This window comes from Hemitrygon akajei, chromosome 21 (genome assembly GCF_048418815.1).
Source record: "Hemitrygon akajei chromosome 21, sHemAka1.3, whole genome shotgun sequence".
Classification (NCBI taxonomy): domain Eukaryota; kingdom Metazoa; phylum Chordata; class Chondrichthyes; order Myliobatiformes; family Dasyatidae; genus Hemitrygon; species Hemitrygon akajei.
Genome location: NC_133144.1, coordinates 62,402,642 through 62,425,898, shown reverse-complemented (window position 1 = coordinate 62,425,898; position 23,257 = coordinate 62,402,642). Strand labels below are relative to the sequence as shown.

The window sequence follows — 23,257 nt, the reverse complement described above, 5'->3', positions numbered from 1 at the left end:
GCACGGACTAGGAGGGCCGGAATGGCCTGTTTCCGTGCTGTGATTGTTATATGATTTATATGATTTACATATTTAATTGATGTAAAATTTGACCCTATTTCAAGGAAATTATTTTTGGAGGATTCCCAGGTGTGATCTTTCTTTAGATCCTCACTTTTTTACAAAAACCAAACATATACATATGAATGAGTGTTTGTGTGACCAGCTGGATAGATTTTCCAGACTGTTGTGAGGCCACAGGCTTTGTATGCTGCCTGGAACTCGGTTGGTTTTGCTTTTCCAACTGTCCAGGTGACCAATACTTCGCCTGCTGTAATCTGGGGAGCATTAGATCAGTTTACCAAATTGGAAAGGTATGATTTGTTTGATTAGCAAGAATTTTACTTGCCTAATTCAAAGGTAAGATTAATAAGTAAGAGCCAGGCTGAATTAATAAAACTAGAATAGGAAGGCAGTTGGTATAAAAAGAACCCACTAATCTTCCAATGGTATGCAAGTATTAAGTGTGCAATTGAATCTTATTGCAGACTAAAATGTTGCTGAATGGAAGCAAAATACACATAACAGGTCCATATTCCTTTATTGTTCTTGAGTTTTCTGTATTCAGCCTGACTGTCACTTTATATACCAACCTTTTGAAGCTGTTGGGTAACCCTTCAAGCAAATAGATCCCTCTTGGTAGATAATCTTTTAAAAATGGTTACCACTGGAGAAAATGTAAAAGTAACTTTAATTGTATATTAATAAAGGAATGATATCATAGATTTGTTAAAGGCAAGTTGTGTTTGATTAACCTGATTGAATTTTTGACAAGTTGGCAGTAATACAGTAGATGTTCATGTGGATTTTTAGTAGGTATTGATAAAGTCAATAGAAAGCTCTGACCCTTCACATACAGTTTTATTTTAATAAAGGTATTAATTGGGTTAAATAATTCTTACCATTCTTTAAATGGTTAAAAGGCTGAAGGTTGTAATAATTCATTCACCAATTTCTAAGGAATGTAGTGACTAATTCAAAGAAATTTTAAATTTAAAGGTGATGTCCATCCTTCTACATGGTGATGCTGCTTTTGCTGGCCAGGGCATTGTGTATGAGACATTTCATCTTAGTGATCTGCCGTCGTATACCACACACGGTACAATCCATGTAGTTGTAAACAACCAGGTAAGAAAAGGCGCATTTGACTTAATATACAGTAGAATATGACACAGAGAAGTTAGTGAGGTGCTGCATTGTTTTGAACCAGTGAAATGCATTCAAGTAGATTTTACTGTCATGTGCATAAATTACTGTGTGGTATTGGCACAACAAAACAAAACTTGCTTGTATCACAGGCACATGGGTACAGACAACACACTGAATATAAATTATGCAAGATGAGAGAGAGAGTAAAAAAGATTGTGAGAAAACAAGTCTTTAATGCAGAAACCAGACACAATCAAATATAAATCCACGGTAGTGCAAGAGGTGGTCCATAGTGTTCCATTGCTATGTGAAGGTCAGCATTGTGCAGTTTGGTTCAACCTGATGGTTCATTTTTCTGTTTTTAATATTGAAAGTAATTTGTAACTTTGTAGATTGGGTTTACCACCGATCCTCGTGTGGCTCGTTCATCTCCTTACCCTACTGACGTTGCTCGTGTTGTGAATGCACCGATCTTTCATGTAAATGCTGATGACCCAGAAGCAGTGAACTATGTGTGCAAAGTGGCTGCAGAGTGGAGGAGCACATTCAATAAGGATGTTGTAATCGATCTGGTAATTCCATCTTTTGTCCAATGCAGAGCATATTAATGAGGGTGTTGAATAATAGACTTCTTAAAACAGTCTGAATGGCAACTATACCTGTATTTAATTTAAGTTCTGAATAACAATGTCTGTTATATTGCAGATGGTTATATCCTTGTTATTGTTACTTATAGGTGTGCTATCGGAAAAGAGGACACAATGAAGTGGATGAGCCCATGTTTACGCAGCCTCTCATGTACAAACAGATCCACCGGCAAGTGTCTGTTCTCAAGAAGTATGCGGATAAACTAATATCAGAAGGGGTTCTGACACTACAGGAGTATGAGGTCTGCATATTTTTGGTTACCTGTTACATCTGAAACTTCTGGTGATCTTGTTAAAGGTAGCATGCATAGATGGGGCTCCTTTTGCCTTTAAAATAACATTGATCTAAATCTAGTCTGTGACTTGCTGTGTGACCTGTGTTTGCAATTCATTCTCAAAATGCCATATTGCTCAGTAATGCCGGCCTATGGAGTAGTGACATTAGGACTAGACTTTGAGGCAAGTGGTCCCAGGTTTGAATCTGGCTGGCTCCTTATACGCTTTCCATCCATGCTAGGTTGAGCATCGAGTTAGCAACAGACAAAATGCTGAAGAAACGGCAAGGTTAATCCTGATGCACCACATAGTGCAAAGAGGAATAACAAATTTCTTGATGATATCAAATTAACCAGAAGGATTTGACATGATCTAGTGTCTCCTGCTTAGAAGTTATCTTTCTCCCCTATGTTCTTGTAGTGGACACTGGACCTCCTTTCAGATGGTGCCTCTTCATTGAACAAATGAAAGACCCACAAATGGAACTGTGTAAAACTAAAAAATAACTGGCAGAGGAGTCTTGCATGCTTCCCTAATTTGCAGTGCCATTACGCAACCAGTAATATTTTAAGATGATAAAGTTGTCAGTAGTGTTTATGATTAATGACTTGTGTAAATTGTGATGATCAATTTAATGATTATTGCATTTACTTATTTAAGTAAGAAATTATGAATTCATATTATTGTTTAACGGGTTTCTTTTGATATTAGCAACTTATGATCTTTACAAACTAACTTGCAGATCTTCTAGCTAGTTTAATGTGTATGTGTATATATATATATGATTGTGTTTTGCAGGAAGACGTTGCAGATTATGACAGGATTTGTGAAGAAGCTTATACCAGAGCAAAAGATGAGAAAATTCTTCAAATTAAAGAGTGGCTAGATTCCCCTTGGCCAGGTGGGCAATATATGCAAATATTTAAGGATGAGAATGAAATGGAAGGGGAGAGTAACTGAGACTTGATCTAAAGGAGTATATTGAACAAACTGTTCTCTTTTTGCAAGAGTATTGTAATAGGCAAATAACACACAAGTAGAAGTGCACAGTTTTATGAATCAGTGATTTATATTAAAAAATATATATATTTTTTGTCTCAGGTTTCTTCACTCTGACTGGCGAGCCGAAAAGTATGACTTGTCCTCCAACCGGCCTTTCCCTGGACGTTCTGGAGCATATTGGGAATGTAGCCAGTTCAGTGCCAGTCAAAAATTTTATTATTCATAGAGGTATGTGTTTTTATTAGTGAATTACATTTTTGATGAGACAATGTGATATATGACAATGTTTTAATATAGTTCATGATATGTAGAAGAGCAATACATAATTGCTGTTAATTGTGGAGTGATAATGTTTTCAATTGCTTATACAGTGGATTCTGGTTAATCAGCCATCGGTTATTTGGGGCAGCTGCTTATTTGGGACGTTCTTAAAGAACAAAAACAAATTGCGAAAATAACCAGGATTCCCTTAGTTTATTTGGGACACTATGCTGCTTAATTGGGATAAGTAGCTGATGCCAAACATTATCTGTCTAGCATCAGTCGCATGCATGTTGTGTGGCTGTTAAACACCACACCATGCTTCAAGCAAACAGTTTTTAAATAGTGTCACTTGCATATTTGTATTGGTCAATGCATGCACCATCTGTTATTCAGGGTAGCATAAATAAATTATTCCATTAATATAACACTCGTTGAACTGCATTTAAACATAAGCTTACCACAGTTGATCAGCTGGGTGTCACCACTGATGTAATATTAACATCAGTGCATTTTGAGTAGAGTAGGGTTCATGTTTCCTTGTCAGTCGTTTTATACATGATCTAATAGATGCTTATTATATCTGGAGATCATAACCTCTTCTTCCAGTCTTGATCATGCTGTATTTATTTTGGTGAAAAATCTAAGATGGACTTAGAAATATAATTGCAACCAACATTTAGAAATTATGTCTAGACATATTGTATATATAAATATATGTAAATTACAGAGACACTATATAAATTATCTAGTGCTTCTGAAATGTCCTACCAACCTGGGAATTTTTCTGTGAAACATTAAAATTGATCTTTAAAATACTCTCATCATTTGGAAATGAGTATTTTAAATTAAATTTTAAAAATTAGAATCCATTACACTTATGAAATTTTGTCTTTAATTCTTGGCATTGATCTTAACTGCATGTTCCAATTTTTTTTCTCGGGCTCAGTAAAATAGTTAAAGGCTTAATTTAACATTGTGTACTTTCTTTCCTGGTCTACTGTCTGTGAGAATTCTACAAGGTGATTAACTACTCAGTCAGCTTGATGACCTTACAGCTCTTAGACTGATGCCAGACAGCTAATAGTGGAAAAAGAGGTCACTAGAACTGAGGGCAGCTTCCTTTAGAAGCTACTAGGGAGCACTGTTATTTGCCCCAACTGTAAAACAAGAGCTAATTGGAAGGCAGTAGGCGAGGGAAGGATGCCACTGTTAAGAATCTAAACTACAATTTTATTTGTACTGTTGTCAGAGCTACAATTTATTGAAAGTTTTCAGTTTTACTTGGAAAGATTGTTTATCTGCATTACCACTGAAGTAGTAAATATGATGTAATGTCAATAAACATTCGGTTTATGAATGAAAGGTTTACTCAGGTTCCATGAAATTACTGTTCCCATTTTACTGTGCATACATCGTTCCAGGTGGAGATGTAAACAGCAGCCCATCCTTAGTGGTAATTGTCTGTGCAGTTATTCTAATCACAGACTTATTTCCAGGAAACCATTACAGCTTCATACCATAAGAAATTCTCCAGAGTAATATTTCACCAAAATCACATTTTCATTTCTGCACATTTTGGATCTATAGTATGGAACTAAAATATACTGGCTCTTGTAATGCATGAAATAAAACAAATATATAATATGAGAAGACTGTAGGATACAGCACAGTCAATCTCTACAAATTCAAATTAAACACCCAGGGTTTTACTTCTGGGAAGCAATACGATTAAATAAATGTTTTGAATGCATGTCCAAGGGAGCCACAGTTCTCCTAAAGCTATTATCCTGTTTTGTTATTCATGTGACATATTTTGCACAGACTATTTTAGCATTGATATATAACAACCAATGGCTGTTTATTAATTGTTACTTATTTTCATGTGCTTAGCAAGATATTAAAACCCTCCTTAATAATGATACTATTTGAAAAACATTTCTGTACGAGCTTTCATTAGATTTTATTGTACATTTAAGCATATGCTACTAATAAATTTGACAGACTGACTTCATTATTTGAATTCAAATGGTACTGGAAGCATTTGTGATTTACAACAATATTATGTAATCACAGCACTCTAAATGCCTCTACTCTGCGGTGATCATGAACATTTGTCAGCACATCATCTATTCAGTTGTCCTTCAACACCAATAATTTCAAAAAATTGTAATATTTTTTTGTTTGTGATATGGGCAGTTTTTAAAATTATAAATTTGGACTGCACTTAAAATTGATTTTGTATGGATACCCAAATGGCTTAGATGGTAATTCCATTGATGGGTCAGTGAATATTCCAAAGCTGGAACATTCAGTGACATAAACACGAGATTCTACAGATGCTAGAAATCTTGAGCAAAATGCACAGATTTTTTAAAACAAGATAAGTATTATTCATAATAAAAAACTATTCACAAGAATAAACTGTTCAATACCTTTTCATTCTTTACATTCATAGTCAATGCTTTCTGTAGTGTTCTATTATGTTCACACACATCAATAGCACTGCTGCCACTGATGTAGCACTCTGGGGTGGTGTAGTAATTGAGGGGCTTCCTCTCTCAACCTATCTCCTCCCCACTGCAGTAGAAAAAGAATCTTATACTGTGGTCTTTCTTCACCGAGCCCTTGCAATGGCTGCATCAAATTTCAATGCATCCCTCAGCACATCCTCCTGTAACCTGGATTGTGCCAGTCGGCAACATTCCACATGGACATCTTGATGTAATAGACCAGAATGCTGGAGGAACCCATCATCTATGAAGGGAATTAACAGTTCACTTTCCAGTCAAGGTCCTTCGTCAGGATTGGAAAGGAAGGATTAGAAGCTAGAATAAGGATGGGAAGAAGGGAAGGAGTACAAGCTGGCAGGTGATAGGTGAGATCAGGTGAGGGGTAGGTCAATGGGGGAGGGAGGTTAAGTAAGAAGCGGGAGGTGATAGATGGAAGAGGTAATGGACTGAAGAAGAATACTGGAAGACATTGCCTTGAATACAGTTGAATTTTTCTCAGCTATGTTGTGACTGACTAATTGAGTTATACAGAAGTTGTAACTGGGAGATATAACATCTTTATTAAATACAGCATATCTGGATAGAATCTAGATTTCTTCCTGACGATGTTCTATAGTTTTTGAATGTTAGTTATAGTTTCATTGACTTACAATCACCCTCTTAATTTTAACATTTTTGAATATTGGCAGGTAACTTTGAAGAATGATGTATTTACAGTTTAGCACAACCCAACTTGCAGAATTCCTTCAAGTATTCATTACTGAATGACATCTGGTCAGAAGCTTCCTAGCATAAACTCCAGACATGCAAAATATGCCATATTAGTTACAGTGTTGAGGGATAGCTCTCTAAATATACAACTAGCCAAAATGTTAAGTGACAAAACAGACCTGAACTTTGTATTAAGTAGTAGGGATATGCCTTTAGCAATGCATTAATACAGGAGGTGGCAACTTAATATTGTCTATGTTTGCATCTGGAAGTTTTCACTTTTCATTAATTAACATGAGCATTCATCTATTGTCTTCCTCCACATCAGGGTTCCCAACATTTTCTATGCCATGGACCAATACAATTAAGCAAGGGGTCCGTGAACCCCAGGTTGGAAACCCTTGCTCTACATAGTTTCAATGATACGGAATTAGAATGCACCACCCTATTGTTAGGATTCGATAGCCTGTGAAGTACCAGTTGAATTTAAATTGTGAACGGATTTTATTTTCTCAAAGCTGGTTCTCATTTTAATCAATATCTGCTCTCTATAATCTCATAACCAAAGAATAATCACCAACAAGCTACACAGTTTATTAGGGGGAAAGAGAATATAATATTTGATGTCAATGTTTTCTGTAGCTGCAGTGGTTATCCAGTCACCTATGACAGAAGAGTATATGTGATTGTTGGGTGAGGGCAAAACTGAGTGCTCCAGTGTTCATTAGTTGATTAGTTCTGCCTGTCGTATATGCTTAAACATGTTTTAATTCCCAGAGAGCTGAGCCTGTTTGTGGGGTGGAACTTTGCACAAACCTCAACTTTAGAAGAGGAGTAAAGGAAGAAATGTGAAGTTGCTGAGTGTCATCTATGTACTGGCATATATTGATGATGGAAGCATTGATGGAAGCATCTATATTTCATTAGGAGTTTAAGATTTGGTATGTCACCAAAAACACTTGCAAATTTCTACAGATGTACTGTGGAGAGCATTCTAACTGGCTGTATCACCATTTGGTATGGGGACGCCACTGCACAGAATCAAAGTAAAGTGCAAAGAATTGTAAAAATAGCCAGCTCCATCATGAGCACTAGCCTCCATAGTATCTAGGTTATCTTCAAGGAGCGGTGCCTCAGAAAAGTGGCATCCATCATTTCATGACATATGCCAGTGATGTTAAACATAATTCTGATTAGAACCATCAATAAATTCAAAAGCAATTGTGGAAATGCTTTGTGAATCAATGTTTATCATTTATAAAGATTAACTTAATGAAAATTGTTTTGATATGTAGTCATAATTACCATTCTACCTTAAATGTTTTACATTGATTTCTACTTGGCACTGGGAACCTTGATCCATACACTGTATCTGCAAAAGTTGACATTTTTTATCTCTTATAACTTGTAATTGGATTCTTACTGCTCAGGGATCCTTAAGGATTTTGACATACAGGAGCATTTCTCCACAATTGTTCTTGAATATTAACCATTGTAACTGGTTATATTTTAGCTAAGCCTCTCTTGAAATTAGCATATATTTCACTTATTGTGCTGTGCAGAGAAGACATTTACCTCTGTCTAGAGCTTTTTAGATGGTCTCAGGATATCGTCAATTACATGCAGTATTTTTCTAAAGTTAATTGTGACTGGCAGCCTGTATCCACCAAGGAACTGCAAACAACAAAAAGGATCAGTGATTAGTTAATGTGCAGTTGGTGGTGTTGGCTGAAGGAAGAAGGTAACATACTTTGAGATCCTTTAATATATTGTACAGTCGACTAGATTTAATTTTCCTCCATGCACTGCTTCAGCACTGAGCTCAAATTCTATCTCGTATCATCTAATTTCTGGACGTGATTTCAAATCTGACTCACCGTGAACAAGCTGCCACTAAGAAAGGTGACCCATGTACAATTTAAAAATAAAACAATAACATTATGAAATTAATGAATCATAGGCTTTGACAAACTAGAATTAAAAGGTTAGGAAAAATCTAGTATTGATCATTGTGGCATCTGTTTTAATTTCTTGAACACTGTTAATTACCTAAACAGCGCTTTATTCTTTTTTCAGGTTTGTCTCGCATTTTGAATGGACGAGCAGAGATGATCAAGAATCAAGTGGTTGATTGGGCCCTGGCAGAGTACATGGCATTTGGTTCTTTACTGAAAGAAGGAATTCATGTTAGACTTAGTGGACAAGATGTTGAACGAGGTACCTTCAGGTAAACATTTTGTAGCATCCCAGCACATCTTCTTCCTTTTTTGTGTTAAGTCCCACCGAAAGCGGCCAGAATCATTTGGTGTTGCCTTTTTAAGGACATGTCATGATCTATTCCTCATGTTCTATAATTCAGGAATGTAGAATATTGTGGTTCACAGATTGGAGGCTGATGTATCCGCACTGAATGTTGAAAGGCCTAGATAGAGTGGATGTGGAGAGCATGTTTCCTATGGTGGAGGAGTCTTAAGACCAGAGGGCACAGCCTCAGAGTAGAGGGATGTCCATTTAGAATGGAGATGAGGTGGAATTTCTTTAGCCAGATGGTGGTGAGTTGGTGGAATTTGTTGCCACAGGTGGCCATGGAGGCCAGGTCACTGAGTGCACTTAAGGCTGGAGGTTGATAGGTTTTTGACTAGTCAGGGTATGAAAGGTTATGGAAAGAAGGCAGGAGACTGGGGTTGAGAAGGAAATGGATCAGTCATGATGAAACAGAGAAGCATACTTGATAGGCCAAATGGCCTAATTCTGCTCCTGTGTCTGACCAAGACACACAAAATACCGAAGGAACTCAGCAGGCCAGGCAGCATCTACAGACAAGAGTACAGCAGTGCCCGAAATGTCAACCATACTCTCTTTCATAGATGCTGCCTGGCCTGCTGAGTTCCTCCAGCATTTTGTGCGTTGCTTGGATTTCCAGCATCTGCAGATTTTCTCTTGTTTCTGCTCCTATATCTTATGGTTTTATGGTCTGACAAATACGTGTGACAATCTGCTCAGGAAATCATTGCGCAGGATACCCCACTCCCTTCTCCCGAAGGATGTTCTGTAATGCAGAGTCTCTTGAAGGCAGAGGTTGATGGATTCTTGATTAATCAGGGCATGAAGGATCACAGAGAGAAGACAGGGAATTGGAGCTGAGAGGAAAATGGGTCATTCATGATGAAATGGTGGAGAAGACTCTATGGACCAAACGATCTCATTTCTGCTCCTATATCTTATGAACTTGAAGCATGCTAGAAATTGTCATTTATTATCAGTAAATAGTTATCCTGATATTATATAATTCATTATATAAATACATTTCATAACACAATGAATAATTATAACATTTCAACAACTACACTAACTATAGAAATCTCTACTCCATAAAAAAACTAAGTTCTGAACTGATATTTGTTCAAAGTATGTGATTTTTGTTTACAAAATTAAACACATTTGAGATTTTTATTCTTAGCACCACTAGTTAACTAATTTTTAAACAAATCCTCACACCTTAGTTTCAGACTTAACAAGAACTTAGCAAATTTGTCAAGCTCTTTATGCCTAGTTCTGGTTTGCATGATATTTTACCTTTCAGTGAAATTGGATCTGTGTTTCAATGGGCTACAAGTATGTATTGCAAAGATTCCATTTAAGGCACTTCCAAGAAAGTTTACTAGAATCATTGCAGAAAACTAATTTCAGGTACTTAATGCATGCCAAGAAAACCAGTTCAATTTGAGCCAAATTATAGGCATGATTTAACTGTTGAACAATGTAAAAATTGACTTGACTAAAATCTTTCAACCTCTTTTTCTGTGCATTCCCTAAAACACATTATCAGTTATGCTTTGGCCTTTCACTTTCACAATTAAATTAAAATTAAAGTCACGTATAAATAGAAAATGCTGAAGAATGCCAATGGGTCAGGCAACATTTGTGGAAATATGAGCAGTTAACATTTTGGATCTGAATCTTTTCTAAGAACTGAGAAAAGGAGAAAAAAATTGGTCTGGGTAGCAGAGAAGTTAGGAGGGAACAATGGATGGAACAGAAGCAATTTCCCATACTGGTTGAAATAATGAAGTATTTAAACTCCTTTTTCTGTGTAATGTGATAGTAAAGATATAAGGTCTGTCATGTTCTATAGTCTTGCCTGCTGAACACATCCCAGTGGCCAAATGAAAGAAAATGGATGAAAGTGACTGGCAAACAAAAAAAAAGTCCTGATACAAACAAAGAAAAAGCAAGATATCTCAAGTTGGAGAATTTGATGTTAAGTCCTACAGACTGCAGCGTATACAGGTGAAAGATGAGATTGTTCCTCAAGCTGGCTTTTGGATCACATGTAACAGCTGGGAGACCAGAGAAAGAGAGCAGAATTAGTATGGTGAATTAAAATGGCAGGCAACTTGATGCTTACATTCACTAAGCACAAGTGTTTCACAAGGCGTTCGTAGCATCTGCAGCTTTTTCATTAAATATTTTCATTTAAGGATATTGATTTTTTTTAACTTTCAAATTAATTGTAGGCAGAAGGGCCTATTCCTGTTATGTCCTATAAAATTAGCCAAATTTAACCAGTTAAAATTGTTATGCCAATTAATTAAGTTAATATTTTTCGTTTTATAGTCCTGTTTTTTGGTAAATTAAGTCATTCTGCAGGTAAATAAATGATGTATAAATATTTTTAAATCTGAGCCTCTATTACATTAAACGCAGAAGTGAAGTCTTTTGATGACAATACATTATTTGCTGCTCACTAGAGTGTATCTTGTCTAGATTTTGTTAAATATTATTGCTTTCACAGCCATCGCCATCATGTTTTACATGATCAAGAGGTAGATAAGAAGACTTGTGTGCCCATGAACCATTTGTGGCCAAACCAAGCTCCATACACAGTTTGTAACAGTTCACTTTCTGAATTTGGTGTCTTGGGTATGTTAAATGCTTTTAATATTTATTTTTGCTATTGACTACAAGAAGCGCTGGACCCTTATTCTTTAAAAAAAACTCGTGACAGCAATCTGTACAAGTTTATGCATATTCAGAGATTTAATTATGATTGCTTGGGTGGGATTGTGTTTATTCATATCCCTATGTTAATTTATGAAGCCATTTTCTGTTTTGTAAAGATGACAAATCATTCCTTTTATATTTAATGGAATGTAATTTCTTTTTTAATATTACAATATTTGACTTAAATTACTGCAATGATTTCCTTAAATATGTTATGACACTAGTATAAGAAGTAATAGTAATGCAACCTTATCTTTATTCCTATGAAATGTATTCTTTTTCTGCAGTGTCATTTTATTCTATTTGCCTAATGTACAAATAAAATTGCCCCTATGACTGTTGCTTATTAGTATTAGAAATAGTTTCACCCTGGGGTCATTCTCACTAGTTTGAAACTGCTTAATCTCATTTCACAAGAGTCTGTTCACTTTGACCCAGTACATAATCCAGTAAACTAGAAATAATATTCTGAATAATCTATTATACCATCCATTTCCCACTAACTCTTCCTAATTAAAAACATGCAGTGCATTTTTAGTTATTTTTACAAATAAACTTTCACTTGGATTGGCATTGATTCTAATTACTGTATTAACACTGAATGGTTCTATTATAGGTAAGAATCCAGAGCTTCAAATTGTCTCGCGTCCTGAAAAAATGTGGGGAAAATACAATGCTGTAATTATCTGAGTATGCCTGAGGTTAGGTGCTTAACCATGTCGACTGTTTTGTTTCAATTTGAAGCTGTTGGATCCACCATACTTTGCCACAGTTTTTTTTAAATTATAATTAGAAACATTAATATTATACCCAGATTTTTGACATTTTAATTAGTTCTGCCATTTTCTTATACTTTCTGTTATACACTGCTTTGAGTATTTCTATATACTTTGCTTTATAATAATGTTCCATAATGCTTCTGTATTGACTGAAAAGCTGTTACATTATGTTCGTTTCTCTGTGTCTTGAGATACATTTGTTTACACTTTTGCTGTTAAATTTACTTTAAAAAAAATAAAAAAATAATTTTTATTTACAGACAACTTTGGGTGCTGTACCACATCCATAAAAATAATGAATATTTTACTCCTGGTAGAAACACTTTATTGCAAGAGTATTTATATTTTGTGACTTTTCAGTGTTGGCAGTGGAATTCATCAATCTCAGATTGTTGCAGAAGACTTTGTATTTAAATGAATTTTAAGAATCAATTATAGATATTTTTGGAATTTTCCCAAATTGTTTACTACTTTGCTGACATCAAATTCCATGAACATTGTGAAGTAACCCAGTGAACTGGAATTAGAATGGAGTTGTGGGAATTTCCTTGGTTCTCTTGTGTGTCAAATAAGCAGGTACAAGGCAAAGACAATTGCAAAAATATTTAGAAATGGTTAGGCTTCCAGATGTTACTCTGTAATACTGTCATCTATTTAGAAATTGGATGCTTTCTGTCATGCAAGTGAGTGCAAAATGAGCCCTTGTGCTTAACAAGCTCTCTAGTGGGACAATTTTCTGCAATGGCTGATGTGTTCCGATCTAAGTAAAATCTCACTTGTAACAGAACTGCAAATCTAGTTGACATGCAAGATTTTGGGAGGAGATTCTGTTTTTTGGACATTTTCACAATAATCTAGTTCTGAAAGAGGTGGCTGAAGAGATCGTGGAGGCATTAGTAATGATCTTTCAAGAATCACTAGATTCTGGAATGGTTCCAGGAGACTGGAAAATTGCAAATGTCATTCCACTGTTCAAGAATGGAGAGAGGCAGAAGAAATAAAACCCTTGGCCAGTTTGACCTCAGTGGTTGGGAAGATGTTGGAGTCGATTACCAAGGATGAGTTGGTACTTGGTGGCACATGATAAAATAGGCCTGATCAGCATGGTTTCCTCAAGGGGAAAATCTTGCTTGTCAAAACTGTTGAAATTCTTTGAAGAAATAATAAGCAGAATAGACAAATGAGAATCCGCTGATGTGTACTTGGATTTTCAGAAGGACTTTGACAAGATGACACACGTGAAGCTGGTTAACAAGCTATGTAGCCATGGTATTACAGGAAAGATTCAAGCATGGATAAAGCAGTGGCTGATTGGCAGGAGGCAAAGAGCAGAAATAAAGGGATCCTTTTCTAGGTGGCTGCCGGTGACTAGTGGTGTTCCACAGGGGTCTATGTTGGGACCGATCCTTTTTACGTTATATGTCAGTGATTTGGATGATGGAATTGATGGCTTTGTTGCAAAGTTTACAGATGATATGAGGATAGGTGGAGAGGCAGGTAGTTTTGAGGAAGTACACAGGCTACAGAAGGACTTAGATAGGTTAGGAGAATGGACAAAGAAATGGCAAATGGAATACGGTGTCAGGAAGTGTATGGTCATGCACTTTGGTGGAAGAAATGAAAGGGTTGATTATTTTCTAAATGGAGAGAAAATACAAAAAAAAAAACTAAGGTGCAAGCAGATTTCGGAGTCCTTGAGCAGGATTCCCTTAAGGTTAATTTACAGGTTGAATCTAGTGAGGAAAGCAAATGCAATGTTAGCATTCATTTCAAGAGGACTAGAATATTAAAGTAAAGATGTTAAGATTTTCTAAAGCATTAGTGAGGCCTCACTTGAAGTATTGTGCAGTTTTGGGGTTCTTGTCTTAGAAAGCTAAATCTGGAGAGGGTTCAAATGAGCTTCACAAAAATGATTCCAGGATTGAATTGTCATCTGAAGAGTGTTCGATGGCTCTGGGCCTGTATTCACTGGAATTCAGAAAAATGAGGGGTGACCTCATTGAAACCTTTCAAATAGTGAAAGGCATTGATAGAGTGGATGTGCAGAGGATGTTTCCTATGGTTGGAGAGTCTAAGACCAGAGGACACAGCCTCAGAATAGAGAGATCTCCTTTTAGAACAGAGGTGAAGAAGAATTTCTTTAACCAGAGAATGGCAAATCTGTAGAATTCATTGCCACAGACACCTATGGTGGTCAAGTCTTTGCATATATTTAAGGCAGAGGTTGATAGATTCTTGATCGATCAGGGCATGAAGGGATATGAGGAGAAGGCAGGAAATTGGGGCTGAGGAGAAATTGGATCAGTCATGATAAATGGCAGAGCAGACTCAGTGGGCCAAATGGTCTAATTCTGCTCCCATATCTTATGATCTTATGTATTTTAGTATCCCATAGAAGGGATGTTAAATAGGTTACGTAGTCTAACACCCCCGAATGATCTCCCTCAAGTTCCTTGTTTGTATGAAAAGCATTTTAATGCAGGATAAGTTCACAGGATAAACTCAGTTTGGTTTTTGATATGATATTTTCCAATATGTTGGACAGCTGGTCTCATTCCTACCATGACTCCATCCCTATCCCAAGTACCGACATTACTTCAGGAATAGCCAAATGATTAATAATTCCTCCATCTGTTATCCTGAAATGATATTCCTAGGCATGGGGTCATTTTCCACGTGTCTGCTGATGATATTCAGACCAACCATTTTATGTATTGCTTCTTTCACCATCACTACATTAGACTGCTCTCTGGCCTTTAGTCCAGGGTAAGGTACATTTCTCTAATTGGGGATAAATTCTGGAAAGAGGGAATGGAAACACAAATTACAGATACTGGAAATCTTAAATAGAACTACAGAATACTTGGAACACCTTGCAAGTCACATTTCCTCCAGAATTCAATATCCCAATTCAAACCCCTTTCAAGACAAGTGCCTTATCAATCTAACAACTTCAAGCTAATTATGAGCTGAGCTTTCCACTCTTTTACAGATATTGCTACTTTTTAACTTGGTCTGCTTTTTTGCTTTGGTTCTACTGATGATACTTTTTCCATTTTTTCATTACTCTTCATATTCTAATATACTTTTTCATTCCAATCTCTCATCTTCCTTTAACTTTTAACTTGTGCAAATATCTACGTTCTGTACCCATTATGTTCCACCAATCATCCTTGTCTTTGTACTTGTTTTCACTTCTCTGCAAGCCAATTTCAAATTCTCAGTTCTGAGTTCTGAGGTAGGATCTCAGACCCAGAGCATTAACTGACTTTTTTGCCATAGGTCTTGTCTGACCTTAGTTTTCCACCATTTTCTGTTGTTACCTTTGCTTTTTCCTTTAATATCTGAAACATCTTTCAGATTTCCAACCATGTGTTTCCTCTGTACCCACATAACTGCATTTGGTCTCACCAATGCCTGTTTTTGTGAGTGGTTCTGGTTACTTGCTTATAGCAAATATATCAATATTGAGGAATTGAGATACAAAAGGTGAACAAACTTAAAGGTCGATGGGACTAGGCAGAATAATAGTTTGGCGTGGCTAGAGGGATCTTCTGCAATGATCTGGATCATCTAACTTTCTTCCAGGATCTTTGACCTCTGCCTTGTCCACTTTTGGTGTTTATGATCTCACTTGTTTTGCTATCTGGCATTCAATCCCAGTGCTCAGTACCCTTAAGGTAGCCAAATGTAGTTATGTAGGCACAGTCAATCTCTACAGTATTCTATTCTATGATAATCTATTACTCTATGACTCAAACATTAACATGTCCTCAGTGTATCTCTGTTTCCATCCCTCACCCCATAATCTGCATTTCTTTCCACCAATAGTCTAGAAAGACAGATTTATTCTACCTAAAGTAATTTTCTTATAACATGCATACATTTTCACTTGCCACCCCTTTTAATACCCATTCCAGGACCATCAGACTCAAAAACAGTTACTTTCCCAAAGAAGTAAAGCTGATTAACACCTCCACCCACTAACCCAACCCTCCACAACCCCCACCAGCACTACTTCATCATTTCCAGTCAGTCACCTATGTACAGACACTCTTGTGCCTAGTGTCACTGTACAATCAATCTATGTTAATAAGCTTTCTTGTGTATTTATATTTATTATTTTTTTATTATAGTGTTCTTTGTCTTAATGTTTTTTGTGCTGCATCAAATCTGGAGTAACAATTATTTTGTTCTTCTTTGCACTTGTGTACTGGAAATGACATTGAACAATCTTGAAACTTTTTAAATATGAGAAAGATTACATCCTGACTTTCATTTTGATTGCATTCCAAGTTCCTTCTTTGTTTTCACCTTGTTGAGACATTTTTGGCAATAAAACAGATGATGCTGGAAACAGACAGTATTTTGGATAGCATCTGCAGAAAGAGAAACAGAGTTAATGTTTTAGGTTCCAACCCTTTGTCAAAAGGCCAAGAGCTGACATGGACTCAATGAGCCAAGTGACTTCCATCTATGCCATAAAGAATGAATGCAAGCATATTTAGTTACAGTGCAGAGAGTAGGGGAGATTCAAACAAGAGGACATGATTTGAGAGTTAGGGGGCAAAAGTTTAAGGGTAACACGAGGGGGAATTTCTTTACTTAGAGAGTGGTAGCTGTGTGGAATGAGCTTCCAGTAGAAGTGGTAGAGGCAGGTTCGATATTGTCATTTAAAGTAAAATTGGATAGGTATATGGATAGGAAAGGAATGGAGGGTTATGGGCTGAGTGCGGGCCAGTGGGACTAGGTGAGTGTAAGTGTCGGCATGGACTAGAAGGGCCGAGATGGCCTGTTTCCGTGCTGTAATTGTTATATGCAGAAATAACACCATCAAATATTTTTGTTATTTTTCAGGATAAGGCTAGTATTCTTGCTCACCAACTAATTGTCCTTAAAAAGAGAGTGGTGAGCCGCCACTTTGAACTGCTGCCCTTCAGAAGTTCTTCAGAACCGTTCTGAAGTAATGTAGTGTATTCAGTGCCCACAATGTGGTCTTCATTATGCTTTACAACTCCAAAACACAAAACTAATGGAAAGAAAAATACAGAGCTAGGAATAATGTGTCCTTAGTTTGATTTTACTTCGAGTGAGGCGCGCACGTATGATGTGGCATTCACATACTTTTACATATAACCTGTAATGAGTTATGTAAACAACAAAGAATACTTAATCAAGCAATATATTTACAATATTACTCAAATATTGATCAACACCCCTCCCTGCTTAGCAATTAACTCCCACTCAATATAGAATGCATCTCAACTCAAAAAATACACACACAAAATCACATAACAACTGTATAAATATCCATGGCATATTAAATTTTAAAATTGTCCCATTCAGGCCTAAAGACTTAACACTATGGAGAATTGCTTACTCTTGTGGGTAATGCCTTTCTTGCAGAGAGGTCACTGCTTGGCAGCTGAGACATATGGCTGTGAAACAATCTCAGGTTCTGGGGCCTCCTCCGTGGTGATTATAGAAGTGACTCTGGGACTGCAGGAAATGGTTCTGACAACACAGAAAACCTTTATTTTGGATGTGTTGGCATCCCGACAGTGTATGACAAGCTGCTGGATCTGCTGATCTATCTCAGGACACTAGACAAAGCTTTAAGCCAATGCTTTCATTTTGAACACGGTTAGATGGCTGGTGTGTAGCACCTCCAGCACTTCAGCTCTCAGCTTGAATGGTAAAACAACTTTCTATCCCCACATAAGGCAACCTCCATCAAGGGCAAGTTTTTCCCAGCATTGGTAAAAGTGGGGTAACTGGGATTTCTACTACACGTTCAAGCCATTTTGGATGGCCTTATAGACCCGAGACAGTGTGGGGTATTTTCTAGTTTCCCTTTGGGTCATCTCTGCTGTAATAGGAGAATCCATTTGCATTAAGGAGAATACATACTATAAGAAGAGTTTTCTCTTTTCTAAACTTTTCAGGTATTTCTTTTTCCAAAGGTAAATGGGGTAATTAATCAGCATTACTATGATTTGTTATCCTCTTGAATTCAATCTTGTAAATTTGTCCTCCAAGAAAGAGCCCTGAACTTGTGCTGCTGCTGTTAGTGCAACACCCTTCTGAGGACTGAAAATGGACACTAGTGGTTGATGATCAGTAACATGGGTAAACTCTGTCCCATATAAGTACTAATTTCAACAGATTTAATAGTTCCATTTAATATCAGAGAAATGTATGCAATATACATCCTGAAATTGTTCTACACAGAAAATAGAAGAGTGCCCTAAAGAATGAGTGACAATTAAAACGCTAGAACACCAAAACCCCAATACTCCCTCCTTCTCACGCACAAGCAGCTGCAAAGCAATGACCCTCCCTGCCTCCAGCCACTTCAACAAAAAAGTATCTGCACCCTCCACCCACCAAGCCTCCAATAAAACCTACAGTACAACATAAACTAATTATTCACCTGATAATTTGACATGCCACGGCTGGCTGGCTCTCCTTAATAAAGGGAAAAAGAGCTGACTCCTTTCACAGTGAAGAGGTGAGACACAACAAAACAACTTGCTGTTTTACAGTGTTAAAAGTGTCAGGCCACTTTTTCCCAAGCTCTCCACCTGGAACATTAGCAACAATCCCTCCCTCATCAATGAGAGAGAGAGAGAGCGCAATTCACTGAGTACAGAGCCTATGACAGCTGGTCTGCTGTTCCCAATGTTCCATTTTTGTTTCACGATGCTTCAGTTGGTAGCACTGGCTTAGAAGCAGCCTGTCCACAGGGCCACAAAACCGCAAAACCCTGAAGGTGCGCTTTTCTTCTAGGCCATGTTCTTAGTTAAAGCATTTTATGCTCCAAACCAGACTCAAGGTCTCTCTGTCAGTTTGTGTGTAATTTTCCACATAAGGGAATGTCATGCAAAAGCTATGGTGTGTTCACTTCCATCACTCATAACGTGTGACATGACTGCACCTACACCATAAAGTGAGGCATCAGAGACAAGCTTCACTGGACAATATGGATCAGAATGTGTGAGTAAGGAGTCTAATGTCACCATTTCCCTTGTCTTTTGGAAAGCCGCTTCACACTACTTTGTCCATTGCCATTTCTTCCTGATCTCGAATAATGAGTTCAAGGGGTGGAGCACAATAACCAGGTTGGGCAGGAACCCGTTATATAATAATTGACAAATCCTAAAAAGAACTAGCACTGTGACATGTCCTTTAGCCAAAGAGCATTCACCACTGCTTGAATTTTCTCAGCACTCTTGTGTAATGCTTGTGCATCAATGGTGTGACTGCAGTAAGCGATGCTTGGTTTAAAGAATTCACACTGTGTCATGCTTTTAAGTCATAGAAACATAGAAAATAGGTGCAGGAGTAGGCCATTCGGCCCTTCGAGCCTGCACCGCCATTCAGTATGATCATGGCTGATCATCCAACTCAGAACCCTGTACCTGCTTTCTCTCCATACCCCTTGATCCCTTTAGCCACAAGGGCCATATCTAATTTCCTCTTAAATATAGCCAATGAACTGGCCTCAATTGTTTCCTGTTGCAGAGAATTCCACAGATTCACCACTCTCTGTGTGAAGAAGTTTTTCCTCATCTCGGTCCTAAAAGGCTTCCTCTTTATCCTTAAACTGTGACCCCTCGTTCTGGACTTCCCCAACATCGGAAACAATCTTCCTGCATCTAGCCTGTCCAATCCCTTTAGAATATTATACGTTTCAATAAGATCCCCCCTCAATCTTCTAAATTCCAGTGAGCATAAGCCTAGTCGATCCAGTCTTTCTTCAGATGAAAGTCCTGCCATCTCAGGAATCAATCTGGTGAGCTTTCTTTGTACTCCCTCTATGGCAAGAATGTCTTTCCTCAGATTAGGGGACCAAAACTGCACACAATACTCTAGGTGCGGTCTCACCAAGGCCTTGTACAACTGCAGTAGAACCTCCCTGCTCCTGTACTCAAATCCTTTTGCTATGAATGCCAACATACCATTTGCCTTTTTCACCGCCTGCTGTACCTGCATGCCCATCTTCAATGACTGGTGTACAATGACATGCAGGGCTCGTTGCACCTCCCCTTTTCCGAATCGGCCACCATTCAGATAATAACACACACAAAATGCTGGTGGAACACAGCAGGCCAGGCAGCATCTATAGTGAGAAGTGCTGTCGATGTTTCGGGCCGAGACCCTTCATCAGGTCTCGAAGGGTCCTGACAAAGGGTCTCGGCCCGAAACGTCGACAGTGCTTCTCACTATAGGTGCTGCCTGGCCTGCTGTGTTCCACCAGCATTTTGTGTGTGTTGTTGTTTGAATTTCCAGCATCTGCAGATTTCCTCGTGTTTGCTCTTTAAATTCAGATAATAATCTGTTTTCCTGTTCTTGCAACCAAAGTGGATAACCTCACATTTATCCACATTAAATTGCATCTGCCATGAATTTGCCCACTCACCTAACCTATCCAAGTCACCCTGCATCCTCTTAGCATCCTCCTCACAGCTAACACATAATCTAATCTTGTAACACAGTCTTAAGATTTTGGAAAAGTTCCTTGTCATCCTTACAAGTAATGAATTATGTAAACAGCAAAGAATGCATAATCAAACAATATATGTACAATATTACTAAAATATTAAATATACAAGTCTTCTCTACATTGGTGGCCCCAGAAGCACATTTGGTTCTGCTTTGTGGAAGCCTTTCACTTAGCCCATTGGCATGACTACGAGCATCGCACTTTCACTCTGACCTTTTTGTCTGTGGTCCCCTGCACTGTTCCAGTGAGGTTCAACAGAATCTCAATGAACAGCACTATCTTCTATCAGGGTATGGACTTCTGGACTCGATATCAGAACTGACCAGTTCTTGCTTTAGGTTATTCAATAGTAATATTTACCCTGTTTTTCCAGCGGTTTTATCAGAATGTGTGGTTGTAACCTGCACAAGTTTCCAATGTAACCATCACTTCTTGGTATATATTTTGTCTCCTACCAGAGCCAATGCTGTCACCTGTTTTCATTGAGGCAGTCCAGAAAAAACTACTGACTCAAAAGATTATTATTTTTGACAAATTTTGGAGAGTTTATCACAATGAAAGACCATCCATACTCATCCTTTCTGAAGGGAATTTAATTTGGTCTAGTTTTGAATTTTGGAAAACAAATCCACCCATGAGATTAAACATTTTAATATGGATCACAATCTGTCAATTACCTGTACTTGCATCCAGATTTCTAAAAGGCAAATGCAAATCTGCCTTTTAACTCTAATTGTTTCATTACTCTTGGCCGCTATTACGCATATAATTTCTTTCTTGGATCAGGAACCTTACAACTCAAGCCTTTAGAAGCTTGAGATCTAGACTAATTGAAAGTATTGCAAACTTTGGTTACAGAGTCGTGGAGTCATAGAAAAGTACAGCACAGAAGCAGGCCCTTCATCTCATCTAATCCATGCCAAACCATTTGAACTGCCTTTTCCCATTGACCTGCACTGGGTCCATAGGCCTCCATATCCCTTCCATCCATGTACATATCCAAGCTTCTCTTAAACATTGAAAGCGAGCTTGCATGCACCACTTGTGATGGCAGCTTGTTCCATATTCTCACGACTCTCTGAGTGAAGAAGTTTCCCCCCTCATGTTTATCTTAAACTTTTCACCTTTCACCCTTAACCCATGACCAGTTTTGCTTAGAGATGTACACTCTGTGACGACTTCTTAGGTACAAGAGTGGAATCCAGGGTGGTCTTCCGCTGCTGTAGCCCAACCACTGCAAGGTTTGATGTGTGTGTATTCAGATATGCTCTTCTACACACCAACATTATAACACACGGCTATTTGAGTTGTTGTTGCCATCCTGTCAGCTTGAACCATTCTCGCCATTTTCCTCTGATCTCTCCCATTAACAAAGTGTTTTCACCAATTGAACCACCATTCGCTGGATGTTTTTTTTTTGCTTCTGGCACTGTTCTCTGTAAACTCTAAAGACTTGTATGTAAAAAAAAAAAAAAAAAAAAATCCGAGGATATCAGCAGTGTCTGAGATGCTCAAATCACCCTTTCTGGCATCAACACTTACTCCATGGTCAAAGTCACATAGAATTTGGCCTGAACAATAACTGAACTTCTTGACCATGTCTGCATGCTTTTAGGCATTGAGTTGCTGCCACGTTTGGCTGATTAGATATTTGTATTGACAAGCAGGCGTACCTTAAAGTTGCCATTGGCATTGTTTAAGCTGTAGTGGAAATCAAAGGTGTTTTCCGAAAACAAACTTTTTTGAGGAGGAAGAAAAATTCCTAGCCAGCACAAAAATGTTAATGGATAGCAGCCAAGTTTAATGTCATATCTCAGTGTGAGAATTTTATTAAAGTAATACAAGCATTACATTGAAAAGTACTGGATCAGAACAGGATAATGCAACATGGTAAACTGAGATGTGAACATGATTTATTAAACTCCTGTTCGAGAAGGATGAATAAATTCAGCTGCCAACCCCCAGAGTTTAACCTTTATGATGGCAAATTTTTGGAAACAGTATCTAAATCATTTGAATAGTGTGAATTAATTAATGGAAGTTTAACCATCCTTAGTTTTTAAATTAGGAAGCAGCATTGATAGTGGTGGTAATATTGATTGTAGTGTATGAGCACCCAACAGGTCCCAGGTGCCTCATAAAAGGTTTGTCAGCAGGTTTGAAGCCCGTTGAATAAAACGGACAGTGGCACCATAGATAAAATACTGGAAAGCATTTGCGGTAAATAATCATTGTTGAAATGGAGATCAGAGCTTGCCTCATTCCTGTATTGAGCTGGAAGTAGATGTACTTAAGAAAGTTTCAAATACTGAAGGTACAAATTTAAAAACGAAGAAGTGGACATTAAGGGGATTTGTACTGGCTGAAGGA

General features: G+C 37.6%; 1 protein-coding gene across 2 annotated transcripts in view; it reads left to right on the top strand.

Moving 5' to 3' along the window:
- The window catches only part of ogdhl (oxoglutarate dehydrogenase L), a 96,827-nt gene that overhangs the window by 46,621 nt on the left and 26,949 nt on the right, over positions 1-23,257 (top strand). The window contains exons 10-16 of one of the 2 annotated variants that reach the window (XM_073025585.1): positions 1,039-1,167; positions 1,581-1,760; positions 1,925-2,077; positions 2,910-3,012; positions 3,213-3,341; positions 8,675-8,825; positions 11,394-11,521. In XM_073025585.1, the coding sequence (XP_072881686.1) occupies positions 1,039-1,167; positions 1,581-1,760; positions 1,925-2,077; positions 2,910-3,012; positions 3,213-3,341; positions 8,675-8,825; positions 11,394-11,521 (973 nt within the window). Of the gene's footprint in view, positions 1-1,038; positions 1,168-1,580; positions 1,761-1,924; positions 2,078-2,909; positions 3,013-3,212; positions 3,342-7,375; positions 7,513-8,674; positions 8,826-11,393; positions 11,522-23,257 lie in introns of those variants that run through there. The other variant, XM_073025587.1, reaches the window with a different exon arrangement.